General features: G+C 35.1%; 1 protein-coding gene and 1 pseudogene across 1 annotated transcript; both read right to left on the bottom strand.

Moving 5' to 3' along the window:
• Positions 1-10,804: 10,804 nt before the first annotated feature.
• On the bottom strand, positions 10,805-11,301 carry LOC145089860 (cyclin-dependent protein kinase inhibitor SMR6 pseudogene; annotated as a pseudogene).
• Positions 11,302-13,413: 2,112 nt separating this feature from the next.
• On the bottom strand, positions 13,414-17,086 carry MKK3 (mitogen-activated protein kinase kinase 3). The gene is made up of 10 exons (XM_079025821.1): positions 16,764-17,086; positions 16,075-16,223; positions 15,744-15,998; positions 15,425-15,643; positions 15,208-15,345; positions 14,923-15,090; positions 14,683-14,796; positions 14,397-14,504; positions 14,209-14,300; positions 13,414-14,108 (listed from the first exon to the last, which is right to left on the bottom strand). The coding sequence occupies exons 2-10, from the start codon at positions 16,174-16,176 to the stop codon at positions 13,748-13,750; spliced, it is 1,557 nt and encodes a 518-aa protein (XP_078881947.1). The 5' UTR covers positions 16,177-16,223; positions 16,764-17,086; the 3' UTR covers positions 13,414-13,747.
• Positions 17,087-17,874: the final 788 nt, after the last annotated feature.

Raw genomic sequence — 17,874 nt, 5'->3', positions numbered from 1 at the left:
CTTATGATGTTTAGATGATCATAGGAATTATTTGTAACCTATGTGGTAGTTTAATTCTTGGTCATAATGTGTTTTAATGGTATCCATAACTTGTCCTCAAGTTATGGAAAACCAAAAGTCACTTGAGTTAAAAAACCATTAAAAGAACACAAGAGTTAGAAAAATGAAGAGTCTTCATTTTATTACTCTATTAAACTCATAAGTTACAAGAAATGAAGAGTTTTGAAAGTTTACAAAACTTGCCCTCAAGTTTTTGAACAAGTAAAATCATGTTAAAAACTTTAGTTCCAACCCTTAGAATTTTAAAAGTTAAAATTCAACCCTTATACTTATATTATTATGATTTAATAATTATATATATATATATATATATATATATATATATATATATATATATATATATATATATATATGTATAAGAACAAAGTCGTCTTACCGCTAGTACGCCTCATTCACGAAACCGGTCTATAAGGTGGGTATAAGGTTGTTGCCTATAAAATGGCAACTTAATGGGTGTCCACTCTCACCCACCGCTTGCTTGACCGGTGGAGGGTCGTTAGCCGAACGGGTAAGACAAGGACTTATAAATTCTCATTAAAAGTATGATGAATATTATAAAGTAACTAAATGTTTTATTAAATTCCCAATCTTAGTTACTTTAGGAAAAATGTGAATAAGGTTCTAATCCATGAAATTACACTTTACACTTTGTGTAAGTCGTTGGTGGAGCGTGTGTGGTTAACCGGCACACTAACTTGGACTTAACAAGGTAGGTAAAGGGTGACTTAAGGTTTATTATAGTATCGGTGGAGCGTGTGTGGTTTACCGGCACATCGATTGAGTGATAAACTTTAAGGGTACCAAGTGATTTGCATGGTTACTTCACACCTCGTTTTGTGATCCTCGGTATCCCAGTCACAAAACTTGGAGGGCACACTCGAGATTGAAACATGCCTTTGAAAAGTTCATTGAATCTCAAAGAATCTAGGAATTTCTAAGAACCAATCAAAAACCTAATATCTAATATTTCGGTTTTCGTGGTGGAAATTGGTGAATCGTCATTCACCTACCTTTCAAATATGTTATAGCTTGGATTACGGCATACCACTTCCAAGTTATAATATATTGTGATTGGATCCTAGCCTTAATATTACATTTGGGTGTTTTATTAAGGACTCTCCTAATATCTAAACTAATCTTGTCCATTTCTTTCAGATGTCTTCAAACAATGCTGCTTCTGGCTCTAACCCTAATAGCTCCTTTACCCTTATGAACTTGTGTGGGAAAGTCACTTTTGATGGATCCAACTTCAATGAGTGGATCAGAAACATCAGGATGATTACCCGCTACGAGAACAAAGAATATGTCCTTGACAAGGAGCTTAAGGAGATTGATGAGACCACTGCAACTCCTCAGGAGATCGCTGACTTTCAGGCACATGAAAGGGATGCTACGAAAGTGGCATGCATCATGATGGCCACGATGACAGCGGAACTCCAAAAGTCTTATGAGGATTTCTACCCTTATGAAATGCACCAGGATTTGATGGAAAGATACCATCAAAGTGCACGACAAGAGAGGTATGAAATCATCTGCTCCATGATAACAGCCATGATGAAGGACGGGAAATCCGTCACGAGCCACATGCAGAAAATGCAAAGGTATGTGGATCGTTTGCTGAAGCTTAATGTGAACTTCCCTGAGGAGCTTGCAATAGATATCATTTTGCACTCCTTACCATCGTGCTATGATCAATTCCGCATGACATATCACATGAATAAGGAAGAGGTCACACTCAGCAAACTTCAGGGACTTCTCAAGACCGCAGAAACAGGTCTTAAGGGGAAGTCGGTTGTTAACACTCCTACTCCAAACTCTACTCCGGTTTTGGCAATCGGGAAAAGTCGAGGGAAGAAAAGAAAGAGCTCTTCGAAGGGTACCAAGGCTCGGACCCTTGATGGATCTTCTTCAAGTGGAACCAAGAAAGGTTTCATCACTCCTTCTTCTAACCCAAAAGAGGCTGAATGCTTCTATTGCCATGAAAAATCACATTGGAAGCGGAACTGCCCAAAATACCAGCAAGATGTGAAGGATGGGAAAGTTAAACCCAACCATGCAGGTATTTACACTATCATTTCTAATAACTCACCCCATTCTAAATCTTGGGTCCTTGATACCGGTTGTGGTATTCATATTTGTTGTGACTTGCAGGGACTAAGAAGAAGTGAGAATGTGGAGCAAGGAAGAATAAACTTGATCATGGGGAATAGGAAAGCTTTACCTGTTACCAAGATTGGAGTTTATACTTTATCGCTAAGTAGTGGGTTTAATTTAGATTTGAATAAATGTTGTTATTCGCCAGGAATGGCAAGAAATATTATTTCCTTTCATGCTTTGTACAAACAAGGGTTTACCTTTTCGTTTAATAATGAAGTTGGTTCTATTGATGCTTTCTTTAATAATGTTCTTTATTTTAAAGCATTACCTTGTGATGGTGTGTATGAAGTTGTATTTGTTATAGATAACTTAGGAAATAATGTTTTGTGTATTGATTCTATTAATAATAATAACTTGGATAAAGCATCATTATGGCATTGTCGTCTTGGACATATAAGCAAGAAACGCATAGGCCAACTCCAAAAGGATAGAGTCTTGGAGTCATTTGACCTAAAGTCAGATGATAGTTGCGAATCATGCTTACTTGGAAAGATGACAAAGTCACCCTTCACAGGTTCTTGTGAGAGGGGTGAAGGTTTGTTGGACCTTGTACACACGGATGTGTGTGGACCATTCAAACATGCCACAAGGGATGCTAATCATTATTATTTGACTTTTACTGATGATTACAGTAGATATGGATATGTCTACTTGATCAAGCATAAGTCAGAGACTTTCGAAAGGTTTAAGGAATTTAAACAGGAAGTCGAGAATCAATTGGGCAGGAACATTAAGATGCTTCGATCCGATCGTGGTGGTGAGTATCTTAGTTCAGAGTTCCTTGACTATCTAAGGGAATGTGGGATAGTCTCACAATTGACACCTCCCAGGACACCACAGTTGAATGGTGTGGCTGAGAGGCGTAATCGAACCTTGTTAGATATGGTTCGTTCCATGATGAGTCGAGCTTCGCTACCAATCTCATTCTGGGGGTATGCCTCAGAGACTGCCGCCCATATCCTTAATCTAGTCCCTACAAAGAAAGTTGCCAAAACTCCTCACGAGATGTGGACTGGTAAAGTACCCAAACTAGACCACATCAAGATTTGGGGATGCGAGGCTTTCGTGAGACGCGAGACTCATGATAAGCTCGAACCCCGAAGCGAGAGGTGTATTTTCATCGGCTACCCACAGCAATCCTTTGGATACCTCTTCTACAGACCTAGTGAAAATGTGGTCTTTATAGCTAGGAGGGCTTTCTTTAGAGAGAGAGAGTTCATAAGCCAAGGAAACAGTGGGAGGCAAGTTGATCTTGAAGAAATTCAAGAGTCAAGCGGTGAAGGAACTTCAAACCCTAGCACTCAACTTGAGGAGGAAACTCCTGTTGAGCCAATTGACAAGTCTGTACCTCTGAGGCGTTCCACAAGGGTTAGGAATGCTCCTGAGCATTACTATGGATTCCATATTACTGCAGAAGGAGATACACTTATCAGTGATGAGACACTGATAGGTCTGGATGAACCTAACAATTACGCGGAATCCATGGTAGGCCCTGAGTCAGCCAAGTGGAAAGAGGCGATGGACAACGAAATACAGTCCATGTATGACAATCAAGTTTGGAACTTGGTTGAGAATGTACCAGGTCGTAAGACAGTAGGGTGCAAATGGGTCTTCAAGAAGAAGACCGACATGGATGGTAAAGTACACACTTATAAGGCTAGACTGGTTGCAAAGGGCTTCTCTCAAATTCCTGGAATGGACTATGATGAGACCTTTTCTCCAGTAGCCAAGATTAAATCTATTCGGGTTCTGTTGGCCATAGCTGCATTTCATGACTATGAAATATGGCAAATGGATGTCAAAACCGCTTTCCTTAATGAAAAGTTGGCTGAAGATGTTTACATGAGTCAGCCAGAGGGTTTCGTCAGCAACGAGTACCCTAATAGAGTGTGTAAGCTTGAGAAATCCATTTATGGATTGAAGCAAGCACCTCGCAGATGGAATCTTTGCTTTGATGAAAAGGTCAAGGAATTTGGCTTTTCTAGGAGTGAAGATGATTCTTACGTGTATGTCAAGGCTAGTGGGAGTATAGTTAGCTTTTTGGTGTTGTATGTGGATGACATACTACTCATAGGAAATGACATCCCAACCCTGAAGGAAGTTAAGTCCTGGCTTGGGAAGTGTTTCTCTATGAAGGACCTAGGAGAAGCTGCCTATATTCTAGGGACAAGGATCTTGAGAGATCGGAGTAAAAGACTAATTGGACTTAGTCGGAGTACCTACTTGGATAAGGTGCTGAAGCGATTCAGCATGCAGGATTCCAAGAAAGGAGAGTTACCCATCCAGAGTAACACCAGATTGAGTAAGACACAAAGCCCTAGCACTGAGGCTGAGATAGCAGAAATGAGTCGAATACCTTATGCTTCGGCTGTAGGATCGATCATGTATGCTATGACGTGTACTCGACCTGATGTAGCCTTTGCCTTGAGCATGGTTAGCAGGTATCAGGCGAACCCTGGCAAGGCACACTGGACTGCGGTAAAGAATATCCTCAAGTACCTACGGAGGACTAAGGACTGGGTCCTTACCCTCGGTGGGAGTGATGACTTCAGAGTTGTAGGGTATAGTGATGCTAGCTTCCATACTGATAGGGATAATTTCCGCTCTCAGTCGGGCTAGGTCTTTACCCTAAATGGAGGAGCAATTTCTTAGAAGAGTTCCAAGCAAGAGACAGTGGCTGATTCAACTTGTGAATCAGAGTATATTGCAGCTAGCAAGGCGGCAAAGGAGGCGATATGGCTAAAGAACTTCATTGGAGACCTTGGAGTTGTACCAGCTATTAAAGAGCCAACGGAAATTTTCTGTGATAGTGAAAGTGTTGTTGCCTTAGCCAAGGAACCAAGGGATCACGGGAGATCTAGACACATCGATAGAAATACCATTTTATCAGACATCGAATAGAAGAAGGACTCCTTGTGGCAAAGAGGGTATCATCGGATGAGAACCCAACAGATCCCCTCACGAAGGGACTAACTCGGGTTAAGCATCTCCAGCATGCTCGGAGCATAGGGCTGAAGGATGATATTAGATTTAGTAGTTAGATAACCCAGAAATTTGTAAAGTGTAATTGACATTAGATGATGAATAAAAGGTGTTTTATTTATGAGTAAAGTGTTGCTATCTCTTGTCGATCGTTTACTATATTTCTTTTGCATGTTTTGACTTCCAGAATAATTTTGTTTGGTATAACATATTATTCAAACCTCCACAATCGGTCATATGTCGGAAGTAGGTATGAATCAAGACTGTCATGATTGGTTGCAGAGGTATAAGGTGTTGGACAAGGCTACAACAATCATGAGTGCTCATAAGTTCTGAGCATTGGACTCAACCCACGCTCACTGGAATCACTTCATGGAATTCTATCCCGAGTGATCATGAGACGGTAATATCATATAAGTCTTCAAACCTAGAGATATGATTTGTTACTTACAAGTTGGTTATGCATTGATTGTACGAAAACGCATTGGTAACTCGATGTTATAAAACGTGCTTTTGTGTATAATTCAGTGAGTGGTAGAACAAACATATGAGTCGAAGTTTATCTGTTCCTTCTTGGATTAGAAGCTGATATCTGGGCCCCTCGATGATTTTGTTTTGACCTATGTACCGGGCCCGGTCAGAACTAAGTTGATGTGTTAAATTAAGTTCTCTGTCAAACAAATCGGAAATCGAGAAACAAACTGTTGGACAATAAGTAAGACATTGTTCCATGTATTTGTCCGGCTGATATCTAGAACGGAGGATTATATGATCCCTTATCTTAAATGGCGTACCATCATCTTCTCAATTCCGAGAGACCTTGAAAGAGCTACGATTGTCGATCGGTTCCTGAAGTACTGGAGTTATAGTTATTAGACTTATCCAAGTGGGAGACTGTTGGATAAGGTGTCTAAGTCCATAATTGTTTCGGGTCAGTACTTGACCCGACCCGACATGGTCCATTTGGGTTGCATGGCACCATGCAATTGGATAGACTAAATGAGAGTAATAACACTTGGAGATTATTAATATATTATAAGTTCTAATATATTAATAATATTATTTGATTAGTTTGATCAAGAATTAATTTTGAATTAATTAAGTGATCAAAGGATAACTAATTAAATATATGGGTTGATTATGTAAATCATTCATATCTTGTATAGTGGGCTAAGAGGCTCCATGGATTATCAAGTTGGGTTCCACCCATAGGATGCTCCATGGGAGTTACAAACCCATGGGTCATGGAAATGAAGAGTCATGACACATTAGGGTTTACATGGTGTAACCCTAGATGTGTCAACACTATATAAGAGTCCCATTCTCCACCAAAATCGGTTACACATAGACATAAGAAACTAGAGGGCTTGGCCGATTTTAAGAAGTGTGTATTCTCTCAAAAGTCTTTCCAAGAGCATTTGGTGTTGTGTGAAGCATTTGAGGCATCACACTTGGGGTGCTAGGCTCACAAGGTTTCAAGGAACATAAGCAACAACAAGGTAAGTTATTCTATCTTTCATTCAAGTTAAAATTGTTCCCCATGTATGCTAGATAGGAATATAACCTTGGAAATTCAACTTTGCATGATAATTATACAAACATAGATCCAAGGTTATTAGGGTTGCATGTACACTTAGGAAGTGTTAGAATGCTCAAAACCCGTCACAATACTTGTCTTAAATCTCTAATTTTGCTATAATAATCCAAGAAGCTTGAGATTACCTACACTTTTCTTAGTTATTAAAATAGCTAGAGAACTCATAACATATTTCCTTAGTTAAAGTAATAATTCTCATTAAGCATGTAATTAGTGAAAATTAACTAGCATTAAGAACCAAAAAGTCACCAAATCCAAAAGGAGTCAAAAGCTTCCACTACCATGTTGGAGAAAATGTTTTTGTGATTGTGTGAAGTGAAAGCTAACACAAGAATCACTTGTTGCTTGCTAATTTTAGGATCAATTACTTAATCAAGAAATTGGTCAACTAATCACTACAAATACATTTAAACTCATGAATAAAAACATACAAGTATCAAGAAGATGTTAAAATATAAAACAATTTCATAAAGATTCAAGAACAAGTTCTTTGAGTTCTTCAACATTCAAATAAGCATTCAAGTAAATTGACCAAATTCAACCAAAAGAAGTTTAGCCTAGCATGACTCAACTCAAGAAAACAAAATAAGAGTAGACTGTACCAAACATGTAGCAAGATTCAAGAGTAAAAAGAAGGTGTCTCTTCAAAGTTTCAAGGCTTCAAGAACTCCTAATTCTCCAGAGAAAATGCTCGAAAATCGGATCTCCAATCTGTGTCAAAAGTGGCACACCAACCTTCCTCATATAGCACAAAAGAGAGAATTTCAGAAATGCCCCTGCAGGGCCTTACGCGGCCCACATGCTGCTGTGCAGGTAGGGTCTGACTTAGGATCATTTGTGATTTGGGCCTCCAATGCCTTAGCTCATTGGCCCCAAAACGAGTCCAATCAGCTTGTAGTCCATCATAGCCCAAGATTTCTTCAATTTTAGCTCATTACACCTTCATTAGACATCCATGGCTCGTGCCCTCGCTTGAAATCAATCCACAAGCCCAGATAATTCTTTAGTCTTCTTTCAAGTTCAAGGCCCAAATTTTCTTCCATGATCCATCCATCACTAGCCCATTTTATGCATCATCTCCACTAGCTTTCTAGCCCAAGATTCCTTGTTGTCCACCAAGTCTAATCGCTTCGCACAAGTCCTAAACATCTCCGCTCCACTAGTCTTCTTAAAATCTACGGTTATGCTCAAAAAACTAGAAAGTACCCGAAATAGTCATAAAATAACAAAAGGGAAATATGCATAATGATTAGCTAAATTATGAATGAAATGTACAAAAATAAAGTATAAAAAGAAGTAAATAAAATGAAATTTTCAGAACCAATATCAAGAAATTAATCAGTCATCATGTGTTAATCTGCATGATACACCATCGTTAATATGCAATTGTAGTTCTGACGAATTCCCGATTTCCTGATTTGATTAATTTGGTGTTAGATTACTTTCTCTGATAGGGTAATTTCTTAGTTATGTGATTAAGCGTGCCTGATGATTAATGCTTTTGATTTTCTTCAATTTCAAATGTATGAAGAGGGTTATGAAGTAACGTATCTGATGCTTGATGCTTCTAATTCTCTTCCGGAGCTAATTTCCTTTATGATTAACGATATAAAAACCCTAGATTGAGGGACCGAACATCTGCCTTATCTTCAATTTCAGAAGACATTGGTCTTTATCCTGAATGAAGTAAAGTTCAATCACAGATATCATAATCACCCTTATATAGGGAAAAACATGGCAAGCAAATATCGTGGGGAAGAAGAAGCGGAGGAATTGTGGGAGGTGGGGAAGTCGTCAGCTTCAACCGATGAAGAGAATCGGTTTCTGGAGAAGAAACGGTAAATAGGCAAGGAATCGATCGTGATTGAAAGAAGTTTATGGCAACTAAATCACTCTTGGAAGGAGGCTGAGAAACCGATTGAATGGTTGTGGGAGGAGACAACCGGCGATTGCGAGGAACGTGGGGGATAAGTGGAGAAGAAGATTGTCTTCTGTAAAGCTGTGCATCGAGCAAAGAAACCGTAAAATACCCATAAATAGCGAATTAGAACGACTGTGATGCCAAGTTGAAGCGATCCAACAGATGTGGGTTTGAAGTGATCCAACGGTTGTGAGTGTGAAAGCAACTATCGACATAGTTGGTAATTAGGTGTGAAACCCGTGTATTACACGGGTTGATTTAAAAAAAGATTAAACATTAAAGTGTAAGCAAATTTTTTTTTTTTAATGTACAACTTTAAAATAAAAAAAGAAGAAACATATTTATTGCAATTTAATATCATATATATGATATTTAATACTTTACATATATATAAGTATATGATTTTAGTTTTAAAAATTGAAACAAACCAAAAATTGATAAATGGATAATATTTATTTTAAAAATACCACAAAATGACAAGTGTCAAAACTATGAGAGATTGTAAAAAAAAAAAAAAAAACATTTATTTATTAAGGAGGATAATAATAATTAAGTCAAAACATACACTCAAGATTTAATATATACTTACCCAATTAAGTCTCGTGTCTGCGTCCATAAAATCATCTTCGTAACATTATTTTTATTTTAGCCAAAAAAAATTCGATGAATTGTTTTTATTAATACGTATTTTAAATAGTTATGTGAAGCTTGTAAGTTTTATTGAACAACATAATTATTACATCAAGAAGAATAACAGTTACATTGCTTGATGTTTAGCCAAATGACATAACATAACAAGAATGATGATGATCCAAACAATTCGATATTACTTTTCGTGGAGCTTAAGAAAGTAGAGTTTGAGCCAAATTAAAAGCTGTTTGATCATTTTATGTGTAAAAAATAACAAGGGTCTTATAGGAATGGAACATGAAATCTAGACGTCTTAAAGAAATGCTTATGTTAAGTCGAGTTTACAGTTTTTTAAGTTAGGTGAAATAACATTCTTTTAGGAAATTCGTCAGAAATGGTTTTAGAAAACGTTTTATTGCTAATTCGCAAAGTGATTTGCACTGAATTGGTGTCTGAAAAATTATTACTTATCTATGTCGTCGAACAATTTTAGCAATTTTTGTATAACCTAAGTATCCGGCCATGTGGCTGAAATGTTGAATGTTATTTGAGATTGTCACCTTGTCATGAAAGGTTTAATATATACACACATCAAAAGGGAAAAGCTAAAGAATTATCAGTTTTCCTATATTCTCTCCGTTTCAAAAACATAAAAGATTGTTACTTTTTTTCTCAACTCGATCACACGGATAAAATAATGATTTTAATTATTTTCCTTTGTTTGCCTTTTTCCCTTTTCTTAAAAAACTTGAAAAGATAGTGTAAAAGGATACAACTTTATGGGTTATCTAAAATATGTAAGATTCTCTTCTAAGCAAATATATTATCCAACTTACTATTTTTAATGCTTATCAGCCTTATCTTAATAACGTTAATTGTGATCTAAGATCTCTATTTGCTAATTAAAATTTATGGTGTTTGAATGTTTGTTTAAATAATGATTATGTGATAGTTATTTTTTTAGTGCTTTTTTAATTCTACTTAGCTTATACTGAATTTGATATATTTTCCAAAGAAATTAGAGATAAATGCATATTGCATTAGAATTAAATATATCTAAATTAGGGGAAAAACTTGTATTTAACAATAATAGTCATTCGTCCCAAACAAATATTAGATTAGAATAAAAGAGAAAAAAAAAACAATATATTTCACCTTTTAATTATTAGTACTAGTGCTTTTATTTTTATGCTCTAAAGTTTATTAATTTATTTCAAATTCAAAAAAAATTATCCAAAAACTAAAAACTAACTATTACGATTTCAAATAATAATAACTAGATAATATTTTTCAAAACACATATCTGAAGTTCTGAACCTGAAACCAATCACCATGAGAGACAAATGTTGAGATGAATTCTAAAATGAACGATGTAATTCTTCTAAATAACTCAACTAGAAATTGTTGAGTTTATTTCAGGAAGAGAAAAGGCTAAAACATTGATCATCAAAACCAAATTAACAAAGATAATCAATCTCATATGAAATTCCGACTTTATTAATGCTCATATACACATAATCTGTACATGGTTATAATTTATAAACCAAATCTGTCCCAAACTATTGAAATCAAAACAGAAAACAAAAATATTCATGGCAAACCTAGAAACTTACGAACGGGATTTGTATTTGGCTCTCTCAGCATTTGCAAAATTTTCGAAAAAAGAATCCAACTCCGGTGAAGTGAAAAACTGGATATCTCCATTCTTCTGGCACTTGGATACCGGCCGACGCTTCTTTGGTGCTGGTGGTGGCGGACATCGAAACTTCTCCGGCAACCTCGATTCCTTTGATGTCGGAGTCGTTGAACCCGAGTTTGAACCTTCATCAGTCTCTCCATTTGCTTTATTAGTCGATACACATCTCAAGGGAGCACACATGGTGATTCCAGAAATCACCCATGTCTTTCCTTCCATTATATCTCCATCTACTTGATGCTTTTTCGAGAAACCCATAACTTGAAGTCGGAAAACGGAGCTTTCTACGATCAAAAGCAGGTTCGTTGATCAGAGGATGTGAAGAAGAACAAAGTTCGAGCGAAAAATCAAATGGAATGGAGAATATAGAGGAAGGAGAAAGAGGAGCTTGAATAATGGAGCTTTGAATGGGGGCGGCAAACAATAAAATGAGATAAATACAGAGAAAAATCGAGTTAAATTTTGGGGATTTTGGCGCCATTATTTTTACAACGGCTCTCTTTCCCGCGCTTTTGAAATTTCCAGTATTACCCTTCTGCGGAGTTGGTATTTACATGGTGTTGGACCGGTAGTGGTGCGTGAACTGACGGTGGGTTAAGGCATGATTACCGAGTCAGATGGTGGCAGACCGGGGGCCCAAAAGATTCCCAGAATTTCTGCTTGTTGGCCCAATTTTTTAACGATTTCTCTGCCATTTTTTCATTACAGATTATGTCATTACTCATTATGAATCATGAGATTAATGCCTCTTATTTTTAAATTTTAAAAAACGCAAATAAGGTTATTTTGTTTGTTGAGATAAAAAATAAAGGATAAATTGACAGCATGATAATATAAATTTACATATTAAATATTTGTATATCATCCATACTGATCGTATTATATAATTAATCATTCAAGTATATTGCTTGATATAATATTAATAAACATCCGTATTCAATAAAATTTGTAAATAAAAACAGAAGCAAGCTTCTTGTAAAAAAACATTATCTACAAACAAAATTAAATAAAATAAAACCAAGTTTCGAAAAATATATTTTTTATCTGATTAATGTTACTTTTCTAAGAAATGTGTGCATCACTATCACCGAAGAATTCACGTAAAATAAAAACCAAGTGTCACGTAATGAAAACCAACAAAATAGAAACAATCAAGAAATGATTAATTTTGTTTTATTTCATTCGATAGAACAAATGATTTCTCGTATCTCATTCTAATAGTTTGGTTTATTCATTTCCGACCTCTATTTTATTAAATACAAAATGCAAAATATCTACCCTAATAAATGAAAATGACTTTGCCACATGTCCTCTTCTCATTTATTTGGACACATGGCATTTTCTAGAAATTTTAAATTTTTCTATTTTCCACTTGTCATTTTATTGTATTTTTTATTTTATTAAATTAAAATCCACATTTAATATATAAGGTAATATATATGTAAGGTATTTATTAGAAAATGGTTTATATATGTAATGTATCTAATGCATTAAAGTCTCATTAATTTTAATAATTCAAAAAATTTCTTATTTTTCTTATAAATTTAAAGTTTTCAAATTGTTAAAATTTTATATTTAATTTTTTTTAAATAAACCCATGTAATACATGGGTCTCACACCTAGTGTTAAAATAAAAGACTTAATAATCAGATATATAGTTTCATTTCAATTTACAATATGATAAAATCATTCACTTAAAAGGACAGTGTGTGTGTGTGTGTGTGTTTTTTTCTGTTAATTTCAACAATCAATAGTTACTTTGCAACGAAAACTCTACGTTTATTTTAATCCATGATATCTTAATCGTTTTTATCTGGAACTGAAATAAAAATCAAAATATATTTTAAATTATGTTTCTATCTGATCCTTTTAGATATATTTGTTATAAAATATACGATAACATTGATTTTGTTCTCTATGATTATCTACTATGTTTGAATTTAAATGTGAGATTTAGATAAAAATCAGCATATGTTTTTAGATTATGCATTTATACTTCTATCCAATCTTTTTGGATGTGTACTAATATTTGTCATCAAAATCTGGTAACACTAATTTTGTTTAAATTTAAATACATTATATACCACGTTAAGTATATCCAAAAGTAGATTTTAAATAACCGCCTCACAACACTATATGAGTATGGACATGTTAAGGGTAATAGCAACATGAGCAGAGAGTACTTACATTTTATACCCTTAACTAACATCATACTAACACGTTTTACCCATAATATCTAATATTTATCACATATTGCTATCATTGCTTAAAAAACATACGTATGCCACCATCATGGGCAAGGAATTTTAAACACGTTATTTATGTGTAAACAGATGTAAATATGTTCCTATTAGGAGTTACATATTGCCATTATCAGCAAAGAAAAAAAAAGATATAAGTACATTCTTAATGTGTTATAGACAAAGAAACATAAGTATATTGGTATTAGCCTATTAGAAATATATAAAAATGGGTACATTTCCCATATTGATACTAACTTACAACAAATTAACATTACACAAAAGCAGAGTTACTCCTAGTGTGGAACAAATCCTAAACACTTTGTACAATCATAGATTCAACCAAGAAGAGAAAGTAGTCCAAAGTCCTACTAGCAGAAATAGTTCAGTTCACCACCTGAACATGATAATAGCAATGAACTTATATTGTGAAAAGTGTAAGTAAGGGTAAAATGGTGATTTTTTTATTGGATGATGTAAAGCTCTTGTTTGGCAATGGAGTATCGGCCAATGATATTTCCAGGTTCCATAATAAACTGTTCTTGAAAAGTTCCCATTCTTTTAGTAGGTATGTCAATATTTAAATCTTTAAAATCTGGCACATCTTCTGCTTGTATGCCATCTCCACATATAAGAAACTGGTTTCCAACAATAAATGATCCCGAAACACGAATTGCAACTCCATCTTCACCGTGGGCCCTACACTGTAGCTTTTCAACAACATGCACAAGCTTTTCAGAAGGCCATTCACCGGCTAATGTACTCCGAATATTTGATAAAGTTTTAAAAATATCATCAGGCCCAGTTGATTCTTTCCCCGAGAAACTGAAAATAGTAAATCAAAGATGCCATAATGGTTTAATATATATTATAAATTATTAAACAAAATATATATAAAAAAAGAGAAAACTCAAATTAGATGAACCTGAAAGTTGATGATTCGTTGTAGAAGCTCTTTGCAGATTGCCAGAGTTCATCCGACCCATCGAAGAGTAAATAGTAATGTACTGCTAGCATCTGATGAAACAAAAAAAATACAAGATTGAAACATAAATATAACGAAAATCTAATAAAACATGTATACATAAAGTAGGGGTAAGATTGTCATTTTACATCAGCCAAATCTTTCATTCTTTGTGTTGGATCAAAAATGCTACGAACAAATGCTGCTAAGTCGACTTTGGCATTCTCGTATTTTTTGATAAATGGATGTGAAAGAAGCTGCATAAGTATAAATGTATAATCAACAAATGATAAATAAGTTCTTTGAATAAATATCTTGTGAATTGGCACTACTTTTACTCAAATACTGTTTTTTCATACACAAGAAGAAAAAAAAAAAAAAAACTTCTGAAATGTCAATAATTATAATTATTTAAAAAAGGCTCTTTTTTCTTACCTGCTCTGCTGTTGGTCTTGCATCAGCATCTTTCTGTAGACAAGCCTCAATAAATGAGCAGAACTCTGGAGAAAAAATGTCTTTTGGTGGTGATGGAGATGGATCTTCCAGGATCTATTAAGATGTGGGAAATAAAAATTTATATATATATATATATATATATATATATATATATATATATATATATATATCAGCAAGAATAAAAGAAAAAAACCAATATACTGCAGTTGACAAAATTACCTGTAACATAAGATTAACAGGTCCTTCATTTGCTGTATAAGGAAATTCACCAGTGCCACATTCAAAAAGAGCAAGACCAAGGCTCCAGATATCAGCTGGATATGAATAACTTTCATTTCTGATTCTTTCAGGTGACATGTAGGTCACAGTTCCCACAAATGTAGCACACTGAAAAAAGGATCTAGGAATATTACAACCACATTTATTAATAAGCGTTAGCTTCATGTTGTATTTGATACAAAATGAGGTTTAAAAAAAAAAAAAAAAAAAAAAAAAAACACTTACCATTGCCATGGAATTCTCTAAGCCAGCACTTATCCCAAAGTCTGTAATTTTTGGTTCTCCCCTGAGATTCACAAGCAAATTTGCAGGCTTTATGTCTCTGTGGACTAAGTATCTAACTCCATGCAAATAGCTTAGTCCCTGAAGAATAATAAATATATTAATAACATAAATATTAAAAAGACCCATGAATCTTAGGATGAGAATTAAGAATATTTACCTGCAAAAGTTTTTGAACCATTAAAGAAAGAACAGCTTCTGGTATACATCTTTGTCTTTTTATAACATCAGCTAATGAACCCCCATCCATGTACTCTAGAGCAATGCTTATTTGCCCAGAGTCAGGAGTGTAAAAAGCTCCATAAAATTCCACAAGACCTTGATAACATGGTGCTTCACATAATGTTCTTATCTCAGTAAGAAGCTGTTGTCTTTTCTCCTGATATGAAAAAAGAATGTTGAAGGTGAGTGTAGTGATGGAAATGAATTTCCATACTACATGTGTTGAAATACAAATACAGATTTACAGAAATACAGACCTTTTCAAAAATGTTGATCTTCTTTAATGCAATGATTCTGTGAGTTGGAATATGAATAGCTCTTTGAACTACACTGCTTGCACCACTGCCTATGGCTCCAAATATTCTCATTTCATGTGAAGCACATCTATAAGTCCTTTCTCTTTCATCTACATCGTTTGTTACTCTTGATGTGCACTTTTGTAATCCAAGTTCATTAATGTTGTATACTCCATAAGATCGACTGAGTAGGTTGACAGTTCCACCATCTGATAGCTTCATGGAAGAAAATACAAAATCGGTTAAGTTGATGTGATCTGCTTTAGAATTTTACCTCTAATTGTTATATTACCATGTATGAATCAGAAGGATCCATGGTTGATCCTGAAGAGAAGCCCTTTTCTGCATCGAATAGTGGTACCAGTTTCTTTTTCAATTCCTCTAGTCCTGCCATGGTAGATTAACTTATTGCAACCCTACCACATCCTTTTATCCTGGTGGCTGGCAAGAATGTAAACATAAACATCAAGAGTCATAAGCATGAGCTTTATGAGTGTTTGATCATAGCCAAATGTTATTAAGCATCTATATAATTTGTGGTCTCTTATACAAAAAGAAATTTAGTCTATCCACACATTGGTTCACAGATTTTAGCATAGGTTAAAAGTACAATTAGAATTGTGAGTTCTTTCAGGTGCTTATAAACTGAGCTGTTCTCTCGGACAAAGGAATCTTTAATTAATAATGAGAGACATGAGAAGGATTGAGTCGGATAAACAGAGGATATAGCATACCCGGTAAATTACAAGTGAATTGTCTAGCTTTAAGCTCCAAATTACTTTCAGATTGGTGCAACTAGCACTATAAACTTCTTTACAATGGCTAACCAGGTCAACATAGTTCTCGCTATATATGACTTAGTGGTCCAATTTACAAGAATTAATAAAATATTTCTTTCTCTAGGGTTTTAAACATTTGGGGGTTCTTTGTTATGATAGGTTTTTTCAGATTTAGGAATTGTAAATTTAAGGTTTAGGGTACCTGAATTATCTCCCAGTGAAAAGCCGAAAGCTTAAGAACAAAATCCAACCAGAGACGGAGTTAGTGAGCAACGGCGTAAGACGAACGACGGGAACGATGGGGAGGCGATGACGGTGGTCAGTCGTTTGTAGGTGTTTTCTGTCTGGAAGGGAGTTTAGATTTAAAAATTGGTTGGCGCAGTATCCAAATTTGTTGAGATTCAGGTAATGTCGATAGATTATGAAGAACAGGGAAGACGAGATTACAAGGTGAAGAAAACTCGGATACACGTTAAAAAAGGTCAAAAGTTTTGGTGGTTTTTGTAACTTTTTGGACGACAAACTTTCAGTATTTATTGGTTAGACCCCAAAATTCAAATTTTTCCAAAACGATTATAAGTTCATTTTGTGTAGGTTATGGGATATGGGGAGGTTGACCCATGGGAAACGCTATCTCCAAGTTTTCGTGTTTTTATTTCCTTTGTTTTCTCTACAATAGTTGATCCAGGTATGGAGATGTTCCATAGTCATGTTTTTAATTTTGACTTCATGTTACATTGGTCACGTCCCATTATTAGTAGCTATAAATGAACTGAACGTTATTGGAATTACTAAGTCAAGTAGGACACAAGGGACTCCATTTGAATAGGGCACAAGCAAGTTGGTTTGGTCATATATAAGGAAAGTTTGTTTCTTAGTTTTATTCTACAAGATTGGTAGTCTAGGTGTTTTGAATAAATTTGGAGAGTTATTTCATCTGTCTATGGTGTTTTGAATTGGTGTTTTGAATTCAATTGGTACTAGAGCATCACAAAATCCCGCGACAGCAACAAGGCATCATTAGGAGAAGAGGAAGATCTCCTAATTTGAGGTGCTCGACAAAAGTTTTCTGTGTATATCACGTTTGATACACCTGCAACAAGTCATCATCGTTTTTTCTGTGTGGATCTCCCTTGTCAATCGAATAGTAATTGTTTGATAAGCATCCTCGACTGACCAGCCATCCTTTGATCAAAGCACACTCGATTGATCAATCCCATTATTTTTATGTAGAATAGTACCCACCAATCCTTTTGATTTCGAGTTTTTTCTTATTTAAGTGATCACCGTGTCGGGTGACGCCTCGAATCCAT

This window comes from Lactuca serriola, chromosome 2 (assembly GCF_051521515.1).
Source record: "Lactuca serriola cultivar US96UC23 chromosome 2, Lser_US96UC23_V15, whole genome shotgun sequence".
Lineage (NCBI taxonomy): Eukaryota > Viridiplantae > Streptophyta > Magnoliopsida > Asterales > Asteraceae > Lactuca > Lactuca serriola.
The sequence above is the reverse complement of the archived record's forward strand: the minus strand, read 5'-3'. Positions and strand labels throughout refer to the sequence as shown.